This window comes from Phlebotomus papatasi, chromosome 3, assembly GCF_024763615.1.
Source record: "Phlebotomus papatasi isolate M1 chromosome 3, Ppap_2.1, whole genome shotgun sequence".
NCBI classification, from domain to species: domain Eukaryota; kingdom Metazoa; phylum Arthropoda; class Insecta; order Diptera; family Psychodidae; genus Phlebotomus; species Phlebotomus papatasi.
In genome coordinates, this window is record NC_077224.1 from 33338960 (window position 1) to 33353045 (window position 14086).

Here is a 14086-nt window from a genome sequence, read left to right on the forward strand (position 1 = left end):
GAAGAAAGAATAAGAGATGTAATACACAACACTTCTATGCTCTCATTGAAGTACATTAATTTAATTGTTTTATTGCTGAAAAGATGTACGACAGAAACTTGTTAAATATTGAATCATGTAAATGAGTGAATACATTTACATGCCGCATCAGTCATTGGACAACAAAGTTTTATGAAAGGATCATAATCAAATTTACAGTATGGTTGTTTTTTTTTATTTCAATACTAAAAGTTGGGTTATATACGGAATGTGAATAAATCTTTTGTGTCTCAAACCACAGTTCTATACAGGGATACTGGCAGCATTGTGAAACGATAAGATGTGGAGGTCGTAAAAAACTGCATCATCGCTAGCCGTCATCCTTTGAATAGATTTGTCGCTGTAGCAGCAATTAAATATCCCGTGGAATGCAGCTATCACAAATATCCATGTGGCAAACATTAGAAAGATAACCAAAAATGCTCTAAAAAATTAGGAACGATGGAGCGAAGAAGTTCTTTCACTTAGCTGTTAGTAGTCTGTTGTTGAATATTGTCTAATCTGATAAGAAAAAATCCAACAGGACAATTCATGAACATGAAATGAGTATGTCTACCTGAGAGAAAGACCATAAGATAATTTAGACGTTCGGATGGCTACAAGAAGCCAAACACAACCTTTGTGATGATTTGGCCTTCCGTTGTCTATAACTATTCTCTGCTATTTTTTTTAGTTAGATAGAGGGAGTGGACGTTCCAACGACAGTCTTCTGTTTATTTATTTTAAACGTGATGGTGTCCATAGTCCTTGTATACCAATCCGATCGATTTCTACATATGACACATTTCACAGTCCAAGATTAGAGCCCAAACATGTTAGAGCATTCACGTTTAAGATAACTCTTTAACGTGAATGGGCTTGAATTCCGGAAACTCTCGTTCGGCAAGGACGTCGTGAAGTCTCTATCAGACGACTTAGGGCCATTGTCTGTGCCTAAGCCGATCAAATCGAAAATTTTTAATTGAAATATGCGCAAAACAACCCCAGAAGCGACCTACAAAGAAACTCGTCGAAAAAGCAAAGAAAACGCAACCAAATAGCACATTTACATATAAGGCAAAAATTCATGCGAGAAACTCATATTGCCTTCGGCAATACTGAATGTTTGGACTTCGACCGAGAATGTTCTACAACCCTCCAGGCAGAGACCAGGCTTCATCTCCCTTCGTAATTGCCATCGCTTATCCGAAATCGTTACTTTATGCGGCATGGTCACTGATATTTTTATCGGAAATATGACTGGCGAAGACTGGGACCGAGAATCTGCTTTTCAGGAAGTGACGAGGCTGTTGTCCCCTTTCTTTACCATCTTTGGTTGAACGAGCTCGCTTCCTCAACCACTGAGAAAACGACTATTGTCATTCTCGATTTCTGGATTGGATTTAGAAGTAAGTAAGGAAACCCTTTCCAGGGTGAACTGGTCCAGCTGATCAGTTCCAGAAAGAGTGTCGAGGCTTTTGCTCCTCTTGATGATCTAAAGACAGAGTCGAAGCCATTGCCGAAAGCGGAAAGAGACACCAAGCCTATGCACTCTCTATCTGGCGGAAGGGCTAGGCAGTTGACCCCTTTCCTAGGGGTGAATAAGTGGCTCTCGGAGTGAACCGTGAGCGGCGATCGGCAAAATAGTGCCGATCTGGAGGTAAAAATCAACAGACTGGCACTATTTTGCAAAGATATCGACAGATTGGCATATTGAACATGTCATTTTCATTCACAAAAATCTGCAGATTTGACCGATTTTAGCGAAGAATCGGCGGATTTTATTGACAGTCCACTCTTATGAAGTATAGCGTTCATTGAAGCTCAAGTAACATTATAAATTTCCTACAAACGATTCAAGTGGTAAATTTTAATGCAAGGCTGAGCAAGAATCGTTTGAAACCGAATAAACTTCAAAATAAGTTTGTTCATATAGCGTTTTGATCATTGACGTACAATTTTCATTTGATTTTTATTCAGTTTCAAACGGTCCTTGCTTACCTCTGTTTTATGTACTGTACTGGAAACACTAATATTGTAAACGTACTTGCGACAGACCGGAACGAGATTGACAGATCGGAACTCGAGTGAACCGTGAGCGGCACAGTTATCTACCCCTTGCCCCTTTCCTTGTCGACAAGTCTGCACGTAATATGTGCGACCACAGAGTGTTCAGTAAATAGCACTGTATGCATACCCTTCTACCGCGCCCGACACAGGTCTTACACTCCCGATCTTTTGGACGCAATACCGTAGAGAACGGAAAAAGGAAAAAGCCATTCTGACGAAGGGCGAGCCTGCTGTCCTGGCCCCTACGTAGAAGATACCGTACCCCAAGATGTGGAATGTTGCCCCAAGAGGCCGATTCTTCCCTATCAGAGGACGTAACGACTGCCCAGGCCTTCGCGTTTTCTAAAGTCTTAGATCAATAAATCGTTAAGTATGAAGTTAACGATACGCCTTATAAATGTCGCTGGCGTAAGACTTGGACTCTTCCTCACGCTCTAAAAGTGAAAAGTCTCATCCACAGTAATATTTTTAAAGGTAGTTTTCTTTCACATTCTTACATTTTGGTTGTTGGTCCATCATTCATTTCTTGTAGTCTTCACAATATTTAGATATCAAACGATTAGTTATAAATGGCTACTAGAGGTTTCTAAGGAATTCTCCCTTTAATGGAAATTTTCAAAATTTTTTTTTCGTTTTTTTTTCCTGTTAGTAAAAAAAAATGTAAACTTATCTATTTCGTCTCTACATCGATGGACGAAAATAGCCTTGAATTATGACTGATTCCAGAGCAAGTCAGGATTCAGTAGGAAGGACTTTGAATCCCTGATAAATCTAAACAAGTCTAACAACATATGAGTTGTCCATGTGCATTACTTCTACGTCTCTTTGGAATATAATGTTGAAGACTCTAGATTGAGCATCCCGCAGAGCTGAACTCCTTCTATGCCGATTTCTTTTTAGTCCATTAATTGATTGATTTTTTAAATACATAATTTACGCTAATTCTTTCCGCTCAAAAGTTTTTTGCAAGTTACTGATATAATTTGGCAAACAAAAAAAATTGTACAAGTGGTTAATTATACTAATACATGACTTTTTTATCAGTTTATTGCTGAAAGTCAAAGAGGCAGCAATGTAATTTTCTTTTGCAAACCAAACCAATCAACAGAAGTAAATTTTTGTCCTAACTTTTTTTTTCAATTTGTTCATAAACGTTCTTAAACTAGAGTACTAGTTTATTGTATATCATTAAAACTCTACATGCAAGCATTTCTTTGGTGTATGAAAATTTCCAATAGTACAGTCACATGTAATAAAATTCGCACACCTCTCAAGTGTGGAATTCCCGCATGTTGACCTAAAAGATTTTTCAGAGAACCACAGTGAAAAAGTAGAAGTTAGGAAAGTTATATGAGGAAGATTGTGACGGATTACAAGACAGGCATGTAAGATCTCTATCGCGTACATCACGTACATCACCTAATTCCATGAATATAAGAAGTTCCAAGCGAGGAGATTCTTTGTCCAACTTGCAAACTCTTTTTCGGCATTCACAATATCTAGGTCGAGAGTCTCTCTTTCGTATATGGATGAGTTACAAAAAGCGATAATCAATTGTCTTCCAATTCTATCACATGTTTTATCATTGTTGTATGGAGAAAATTGTGTCAAAGTTGGATGGAGGGAATTTCTATATCGGGTCGGAATGGAGTTGTGAAAGAAAATTGCGAATTTTGTGGAAAAGAGAAAAAGTCACAATATGCAGTATCATTATCAATCGTGCCAGCTAATCATGTGTAAGAAAATCAAAGGCACTTCCAATTGTTATCGCAATCACACTGGCGATATACTGCGCGACTGAAAACTTTCAACTTGCGTCACTAAAAGAGTTAACAATGTGTGATATTTCCACGTCTTTCTTGAAAGTTATGTACTTTAAAATGAATTTTCATAGCTTAGTGATTCATTTACTTGGCATACAGACAAACCAATGATTGCTTCCAATACCACTTGGTATGAGAAGAAAACTAAAATACTGAGCTCAGCATTATGACAAGAAACCGTAATGTGGAGTAATTATTCATGTGAGTAGCAATTTTTGAGGGCAATTCACCTGTTTAATTTGCGTTTTTGCGATGAGCCTGGAAACTCTAATATTCTTGCGCCACCAAAATCTCCAATGTCGTCCACTAAAGATGACAAAGTCCAAGTCACACTTTTTTCTCCTTTTTTTCTCCGATGATTAATCTCCAAAACCTCGTGAGATGAGCTGATATCCAACGTGATATTGTCTGGGATGTAGACACACTCACTTCACGCTCAAGTATCTTATTTCACCTTCGCGCGCGAAATTCCAAAAAATTTTCCACTCAACTTTTATCAAATAGTGCTGGATTTTAATCAGGAATATTTGCACTTTTTTTGTCCCCAACCTTAGTCGCGTTTTCCAGTGTTTCTCGCTTTTTTTTTTGTTGTTATTTGTTGTGGGCCAAAGTGGCCAACGACGTACGCCTCAACCACACTCGCGATATATACGCTTGACTGATATATACAAGTCCACCGATTTCCGGGAGTAGCCACAGCTCCAAGACTGTGTGGATCTAGCGGCTGCTTCGGTCTGACTAACAGCACATTAGACATTTCTTTCCCAACGAAGCGCCAAGCGTGGGGCTTCGCGATTGTGTCTACTTGCGCGGGAAGGGAGTGTTTACATCCATGTGCCTTTCAAGGGGGATATATGCACACTCTGGCCACTCTGGTAACCGAAATTGTTTTTGACATAAAAATTTTCTTAGTCTACTATTAATTTCTGTTAATATTTCAGTGAAAATTTCTCATTGATAAATTAAAAATATCTAGTGCTTTTAATGGTAGGAAAAATTAATTTTTTTTTAAGTATTTCATATTTGTATAATGTAGTCTTCAATATGGTCTTTAGACCATGTCATCTACCTTTTACGGATATGATGTCTTCTGGCCTGAAAATTTCAATGATTTCTGAATGAAATATGCACGGATATGACCTGGTATTTTTTCTCCTTTATTTTCTCCTACAATTTCCTCCTCTTAGTAGGAGAAAATAAAGGAGAAAAAAATACCAGGTCATATCCGTGCATATCTCATTCAAATATTCTACTAACCGTAAAGAAAAGGTGTAGGGGAAACTGGGGCACCACCAAACACGGGGTACCACCAAACACTACAATTTTTTAATCGTATATTCGACTTCAGAGGATAAGACCTATAAGAATTTACAGGCACTATAGGGATGCTTGTCCACTGAAGGAATGGTCGAGATAGTCCAAGTAGTTTAAAAATAAAAATTAGTGTTTGGTGGTACCCCGTGTTTGGTGGTGCCCCAGGTTCCCCTAATGATTTCATTAATTCAAAATCCACAACGTCTTTCGCATACAAAACGGAATAATATAAAATTTATATAACGTTATTAAAACTCTTAGAATTATTAGAAAATTGAGACTGCTGTTGCTAAACCGGGAGAACTCAGTAAATCTACACTAAATTCGTTTAGACTAGATCCACATTGAATTAAAATAAAAAGAGCTAATTGGGCACAAAGTCATTTAAAAAGTTGGATCACATTTTTTTGTTGTAATAACTCTTTATCCATATTGATTATTATCACGAAAACATAAAGTAATAAGATGCCTTCGGTATATGTCGTTAAAAACTATTTTAAACCTTTAGTCAATATAATCCAGAGAATTTAACTTTTAGTCAAAATCCATTGAAACCACTGAACGAGTGGGGCATTGGCGTGCTACCAGCCAATACATTACACCAGATGTGTGCAAAAAACCGTTGAAACCGAATTAACGTCAAATGAAACATGTACGTCAATGGTCAAAACGCTACTATAACAAACTTATTTTGACGTTAATTCGGTTTCAACGGTTTCTTGCACACCTCTGCATTACACTCTTGATCGGCTTTAGTCAGCAACTCTCTCATAAGGAACTCAAAGCAAGGAAAGCTCGTTCTCGTAAATTTCCTCATGGATCTGTAAAGCGGTCTTTATACTAGAAGTTTAGCCCAGTTCCCGAAGGTCATAAAATCCTAAATAGCAATTGATTTTATTGGTTTTGCAGAATATAATTGATCATTTCTCTTTAATAATCCAATCTTAAGTTCAAATTGTCTAAAAATTCTTGACTGATAAGAAATTAAAAATGTTAAGCCATATGGCTAAGCCTTAGGTCTGAAGCCCATATAACTCATTCTCCTAGGGTGCTCTACAACGAATAAAAAAACAAAATATATTAATTTTAATATAGTCACTGTGAATTTTAGACATTGACTGGATAATTCCCCCTTGGAATCTTCCCATTCTCCGACACTATCGCCACATGATGCCACCCGGGAGCATACGATAAGCCCCTACAACTACATGGACATCATGCAAATATTTTTGCTCATATGTGACTTGACACTTGCACCTTTTCGGCGACAACGTCCAACCCCGACATGTAAATCTCAAATATACCTAATCCAAGAAATGCCACGAAAAGACTTGTCGGAATTTTAGAGTCGATTTGAACAAGTGCAGACCCATAAACATTTCCCACTCATGGTAACAATATCAAGAGCTGTTTAACTAAACCGACTAAACCCATTATAAAGAATTTCTGGATATTCTATCTGATTCAGCAAGTTCATTGGTCGTTGTGCGAAAGAACTCGAGAAATTCACATGATTCATATCACGACAATAGCGAAAAAATCAATATATATCTCTCATCCAGACATCCGGACTTCGAGCAATATCGTGAAAAAAATGTCACATAATTTATTGTGAGATGCAAATAGATTTTGCATATTTTGCAATAGTACAATTCTGTTCAGCGTTCAGCAAGATATTGATTGAAAGAATAATGCTGTGGCATTTGCATACTCCTGTGGAGATGTGTGACGTCCAATAAGAAGTTAATTGCAAACGTTATTATTTATTAATGTCGTATTGAATTTTGATGTGTGACAGATACTTAGTTACATAAAGAAGCAAAAACCAGACAAGGTGGTGAAATATCGCTATTGGATACGAAAAGAAATATTCATTCATGAGATTCGGATGAGCAATCAAATAGATTGTATATATGTATTACTCGGAGATTCGCAGAATATCGTCAAACACATTTCGCAAAACCAGAATCCCAAAAAAACAATTATTCCAGAATTCATTGCATAATTGCTTTTTCGTATTTCAAATTATTGAATAATTTTAAAATCAATGCTTATAGTATCTGCAAATGTTTTCAGGCGACTATATACTAAGCGTTTTTAAAAGTAAACTCTAGTTCATATTTAAGTCTATTTTCTGCTTTTCGCTAAGATTCTTTGGAAACCTAGCTTTTGTGATTCTAGGTAGAAACAGACAACGTCAGATTGGGCCCAAATCTTGAATGTATGACAATCATAGATCACGAATATCATGTGCGCTAAAAATCGATTTTCGACAAAGATTAAATGTCGATGGGTAGCTAGAAGATAGGTAATGTCAGATCCAACCCTCACCCTCTTCCAATATGTTTGAACAACCCTTAACTTTCCTTTCTCAATAACTGAGACCTATGTAGAGCGTATGGCCTATTCGACGTATGTCAACCCAGTCGACGGCCATAACCCACCAATCCTAATTCCTCATTCCTTTGACACGCCCAACCCCTACCATCCCTATGGGTGCTGAAAGGTTGCTTTGGGGCTCTTACTGTTAGGTAAATGTCCTCAGTCTTCAGTGAGTGAGCATCAGTCGCCGTGGACGGTTCACTCTCATGAAGTGAAAAATGGGTGGCACCTTCAGTTCTCGAATTTCCCTCTAAGTTTGTATTCTTCTATTTAGGTGAGCCCCATCTGGGCTTACACCTATGACACGGATCGGTCTCATATTTTAGTACGTTATAGCTGGGCGTAAGATCTTTCGTTTTAAAACAGACCTGAGCCCCTGGCGATTTGAAAAGTTCTCGTAAAATGCTATAATTCTTCTGAACAGCCAATTTCATAGATTTAGATCCGATTAGTAAAAAGTCGAATTTCGAATATTCTATGTTGAATATTTCGAAAACTAGACGATGTTTTTTTAATTAAATTTTATTATGTTGTAGCGGAGGTTAATATCTTTCCAACGCTGAATCACACTCCGTCCTCTATATTCCCCGATCTAAGCTTATAATCGAAAATACCTTAACTGTATATTCGGTGTTTATGAAACGATTGTCATCCAACCCAACTCCACCCCACTGACGAAATTGACCGGCCTCTATCCTTAAAGTCTATTATTCGATTTTAATGAACTTTCGAACTTTCTATTTCTTTTGTTGGTCTTCTGTACTCAAACTATTTAAAGTTGAAAATAACCAGTGATAAGCCCAGATAGGGTTATGGTAACTAAGATTCATTACAGGCGACCTCGAAGTGCCTATGCACAATCTAATTTTTACACATTTTAAATTGCAAGCACCCCGAGGTCGCCTCAATTATCTCGACTGTGAATTTTGTGAATGTGCTGAACCGATTTTGATGATTACTTCGACATAACTGTAGAGGACATTTGTCTCTACATTTCGTGCATACATCATTTTTCGATCAGATAATGCGATCTGTCAGATTTTGCCGTTTAAGTGTGAAAAATTGACTTTTCCATAAAAACGCTTTGAAATCACTCAGATGCCAATTTAACTGCTTCTACTCGACCAAGACACTCAAAATAGGGTTTTAAATGGAAAAAGTCTCACAAAATACAACAATACTTTGATATAGTTGAAGTTCATCAAATGAACACTTGGGGCGCTCTGGTCGAAAAAACCAGTTCAGAAACAAACAACCTCGATTATCTCGGCTTCTGATTAATCGATGAGATCAAGTTCTACGACAAAATTATAGAGAACATTATGGTCTACATTTCACCCATATCTCACTTTTCTGTCACTCCATCCAAATCTTTGATATTTTGGTTTAAATTCAAAATTTGTATAATTTCACGAATTTGACTCAAAATAGCTGAATGGCGTCCCACAATTTCAGCTCTAAATCGAATTTGCATGCATTCCGAGTTAGCTCACATTAAGAATCTCACCTACATAAGCCGGTTAGGATTATCTGTCTCTTTTCTTGTATATATGTAAAAGTTAGAAGATAAGACTGGAGATATATTTTTTTTTTAATATTCTTAAGAGTGACAAAAATGTGTATACTAGAGGTAACGTTTACATTTACATTACACGGTTCACTTTGTCTCCAGTTAGCCTTTTTTACCTCTTTTTTCGAAAGGATTTTCCTGTTAAAACAGGTTTGGGAAAATAATTTCGCACTTCCAGGATTTGAATGGCACATTTAGCATCTTCTAGATGTTTTGAGATTAGTAACAGTCATCAAACACTAAACTATAGTTTTTCATATATTTTAATTCTTGTTTAAAGTGGAAATTTTTACAAGTAACGTACAATGTTGTAGTAAGCTTGAAATACTTCATTTAACACTATTTTCGCTTTAAAGGTATTTATTTCTCCATTTTTATTTTAAAAGTGACACAATTACACCTAATTTCAGTCACACATAAAGTCCTTTACTGAAAATATTTTATAATTGTCCCAAAGTTGTTTTCGCGTTCAAATTAAAAGAAACATTATTAAAACATTGTAAAACGTAACTTAAAAAATAGTGTTTTGAGGATTACCTTGAATATTTTGATGCGAAACATGTTCTACTAGAGCAGTATGGGAAAGTTCCCATACATCTTATGTTTCTGAATAAATCGACCACTCAGATAAGAAACGAATAACTCGCAGTACGCAAATTTTACAGGAGAGCGATTTGAAGCTGAGATTTTACATGCAGAGTATAAGATTTTTGAGATTAAAAATCTCTATAACTTTGAAAATAATTATCTTTCAAGTAATAATATTCACAAGAAAGGTAGAGGGTATTGTTGCGAACCTGCTTTGAGGCATGCTCTGTCTAGAGGATGCTGCATGGCGCTCTCTAGGGGTTGAGTGCCGTGCATTGTTGAGTTTTGCAGTTACCCTTATAATTCATGTGAGCAACTTATACTTGCAATGAAGTAAGTCGAGTTCTATGTGCTTTCATGGTTAAGTTTGAGCTTAGGTTTATCATCCGCGCTCGAGTGAGTGGAAAGGGCAGCAACTATCCTGCTCACGCAGCTTTCACCCTATCACTCTAGAGCTCGAATCCCTCCTCTGTGCGCTTTTTGGCTGCACGAGATTCCCGTGAATTACTTTGTGTCATTGAAGTAAATAAAGTGTTTGTGAGGTTAAACTCTCTGGCCTTTATTTTTTCCTCCCTGCCGTCGTGGTCTCCGGTCAAATCCGCAACAGTATAAATAAGTATCCAAAAAATCGAGTTGTTCGACTTATAATGTCGAAATGTGACTCCTTAATATATTTTAAAAGCTGTTAACTTCCCTCTGGGTTTTTAAAATATGTGTGCAATGAGTCACATTTATTGAGAAACACAGAAAAAGTTATGACGAAGCGCTTGGGATCGTACGAAGTATGGGCACTTTCCCCTATGCTGCTCTTATTTTTGGAAAACGCCACTACTACACTTAAAATTCATCGGGATTCCACTCAGATTTTTCAGAAATGCGGCACATTGCACAAATTAATTCAAGAATATTTTATAATAAATTATTATTAAAAGCAATTCTTGTTTTGATGAACACATTAGCATTGAACAGACTGGGCCATTGCTCTTTTAATCGATTTTCAAAGAAGCAATGGAGAAGTGATATGACACATTCATTTTTTTCGATTAGATAACTCACTGAGAACAGCGCCATCCAGTGTAAGTAAAATGTCCAAGGCGGGAAATATTTTCAGTTGTTCAAAACAATGTAATTCACATTATTCACATGTATTTTATGCTAAACTTTAATTTCACTAAGCCTAGACTCATTTTAAATGTATTTCAAAAGTTTTCACAAGAGTTTTATGAGTAAAATATCCTTTGTTTTGGTTTTTCCTGGCATCAGCTGATTTCGATGGTGGTCGATGAAATTTCGAACAGTGAATTCAAATAGAGAATGTTAACGGACTATGTAATATGGAAGTGTCAAGAAAAAGCAATTGACCGGGCAATTGCTTTTTGCTTTTTGTTCAAGGTATTTAAATTTGGCTAATTTTACTAAAATACAATTTCCTTTTTACAGAATATTGTCTCAGAGAACGGAAAAAGATCAAATTGATGCAAAAATTGGTTTGATGCCTCAATTTTTTGAATATTTTTTCCACATGTAAAAAAGCAATGAAGGAGTAAAAAAGCAATGACCATGTAAAAAAGCCCAGTCTGTTCGATGTGATTACTTACAAAACTTCAGAACAAAATTTTTTAGACAAAACCGTATTTCGAAAGTGCACAAAATTCTGCATCCGATTTTATAAAATCAAAAAATCATTATAATGCCACTCAAATCGCGGATGTGGGACATAAAAAGCACATTTCTCGTTAAGATGGGAAAAAATTATCTTTGACATACTTGTAGAATGTACAGAAATAAATTACCTATTCGTTTTGTATAGTTTTTTCGAAGATAATTTTTCTAATTTCGGTTTCTAGACACTTTTATAAACAATTGGAATTTTAAATTAAAAAATTATTTCAATTTTTTTTGACTTGGAACCATTTCAAGGAAATAAAAAATCTAAAGTTAACTTACCTAAAAACGTTGAAATGAATAGAGTCACATTAAAATCTTATACGCATATGTTTTCTAAGAAAAACCAAAACCATTTTCTACGCATTTCCCTGAATTGCAAAAAGTAATTTTTCCATCTACTTGAAAACTCGAGAGGAATTTTTCCACATAAGGTTGTGCATTATCGTGTTTGTATTATTATGCATAATGCGATAAGGAATTCAAGGTCCGTTGTCACGCTTTAATTGCCACTCATTCCGCAATTTACTACAAAGTACATTCATAATTTTTACACATTATGACAGCACTTTTTTGGACACAAATTGCATCCAGGAAGAAACAGATAGTGATTTCCTTATTTGCTAAAGACAAGCTATTCACTGTTGGGAGGTATTCGGGAGTAATATAGAGTGTTTTGAACTTTAAGTACGTGAGTGTAACCGTCTATTCATGAGAATGACAGTTGGAGGGGAAAAAGATATGGCGTTCTGTGAATGTGATTTAATGTTGTGACGAAAATTGACTGAAAATTGAGGAAAATCCTCGAATTTCCGGTTAAAAACAGTTACAAAAGGTGTCTTAAGTGTTTATGTTGGTGTTTTGAGTAAAAATTTATGGAAATTTAACTGATAAATATGAAAAAATAGAAAAAATTGTAACAGTGTCATTCTGTCAAGTGTCAAATTGGTGAAAGGGATTTTTCTACTTTTTTTTCTGGAAAATCCCTCAAAAACTGACCATTTGGTATAGTCTGAATATTCTGTAGTACTTTTACCATCGATTTTACAAAAGAAGACAGCTGAAAGATGAACAATATCCAGCAAAATAATGGAAATAATAATCAACAGAATAACAACAACAACAATCCAACAGGCAGTTTGGAGAGAGGGAGGTAAGATTGGAAAAAGTGGTTGCATGCAACTGCTCATGTAGGTCGCATAAAATCAAAAACAGCGAGAAAGACTCGCAAAAAGTCTAAAAATATCGGGATATTTTTAATGGATGCGCAATTATTTCATTAAAATTATAACTCAATGTGTTATTGCTGAAGACGTTATTCGAGTACACAGCTGCTGGCTCTTTATTTTCTTCGCGGCATCGCTCTAGTAAAGTTGTTTCATCTGTGCTGAGTCGCAAAAGTTTTCTTTGTTGTTACACATTGATCCGGTATTGGTAAATATTTGGCAAATAAACTTGGATATTTTTTTTCGATATAAGATGTGACCGCATTAAAACTGCTATTTAAATATTATTTTGTTGTCGCGAAAAATTAAAGTATTCGTGGAATAGTAACATCCAGCAATTTACTTCCTCGTGACCACTCGAAAAGAATCATCTATTTTCTCTGGAAATTCTTTTACTTTTTTTGCCTCACTGACAAAGATGGATGATCCTTACAGTTGCATCCTGTTCCGCTATGCCAGTCAAAATTCACTGGATGAGAGCTCCCAGAAGCAAATACCACGACAAAATGCCAAAGATAAGGCGACTGGATCCTACAGAAATCAACAACATACATCCCGATGCTTCGAGAAGATGAACGAGATGAGGAGGTGAGACCTTTTTCCCACTAATCTTTTAAAATTTATCCAGTTTTATACAAAAGTATTAGAAATTCCTGAGCATATTACAATTGATTTTACTAGGAATTCCGATAACCATCGCGTTCAGTCATGCGTTTACACTTAAAAAAAATAATAAACAACTTTTAAAGCGATATAAAATCAAGAAAAACAATGTTTGAACTTCTGTTAAACACAATCTTCATATCAAGATTGTTCTTTCTCGGTGATTTAATGATTAGTGGTTTCAAGTTTCAGTTAGATTCCAATTGGATAAATCCAGTGAATACTCAGTTAGTTTGGTAATTATTTGTTAAATAAAACCTTTCTTGAACATTTTTTTATGATTCATTTAGGCCATTTATACCGAGATTAGATTGAGATTCAATTGTCCCAAAATCGGGTTTTGGGACAATTTAGACTCAATGTGAGACGACAATATACAGTAGACTCTTCGATATCCAGCACTTCGATATCCGGGTGACGGCTGCCAAACACTGGCGGTTGATATATTCAAAATTATTTTCACTAAACATGAAGTTTGTCCAGAGTGAATTAAAATATTATTATCATTGTACGAAGTTTTTAATACATAATTGTGATAAAAAATGAAACATAAGCACACCATGAAGAAAATTCTCTTGTTCTTTGTCAGACAGAAAATAAATTCACACTGCACAAAATAGAAAAACCGTTGATCATTCAAAAAACCTAAATGTCATTTTGTCCCCCAGTCAGCCGGATATCGAAGAGTCTACTGTAAACTGTTTCATTGAGGCCAATTACACCCCCGTATTAGTTTGAGACTGAATTGTCCCAAAATCCGATTTTAG

The 14086-nt window shown here is 35.9% G+C and overlaps 2 protein-coding genes across 4 annotated transcripts in view; one reads left to right on the forward strand and one right to left on the reverse strand.

Annotated features, from left to right (window-relative positions):
* The window catches only part of LOC129805340 (dual 3',5'-cyclic-AMP and -GMP phosphodiesterase 11), a 111166-nt gene extending 106475 nt beyond the window's left edge, over positions 1-4691 (reverse strand). Inside the window, exon 1 of the mRNA XM_055853200.1 lies at positions 4142-4691. The gene's annotated coding sequence lies outside the window, so the exon portion shown is untranslated. The remainder of the gene's footprint in view (positions 1-4141) is intronic.
* Positions 4692-12113: 7422 nt separating this feature from the next.
* The window catches only part of LOC129805343 (ring canal kelch homolog), a 31040-nt gene continuing 29067 nt past the window's right edge, over positions 12114-14086 (forward strand). For 2 of the 3 annotated variants that reach the window (XM_055853204.1, XM_055853205.1), the window contains exons 1-2: positions 12114-12583; positions 13092-13244. In XM_055853204.1, coding sequence (XP_055709179.1) covers positions 12498-12583; positions 13092-13244 — 239 coding nt within the window. In that variant the 5' untranslated portion in view covers positions 12114-12497. Of the gene's footprint in view, positions 12584-12740; positions 12865-12967; positions 13245-14086 lie in introns of those variants that run through there. The other variant, XM_055853206.1, reaches the window with a different exon arrangement.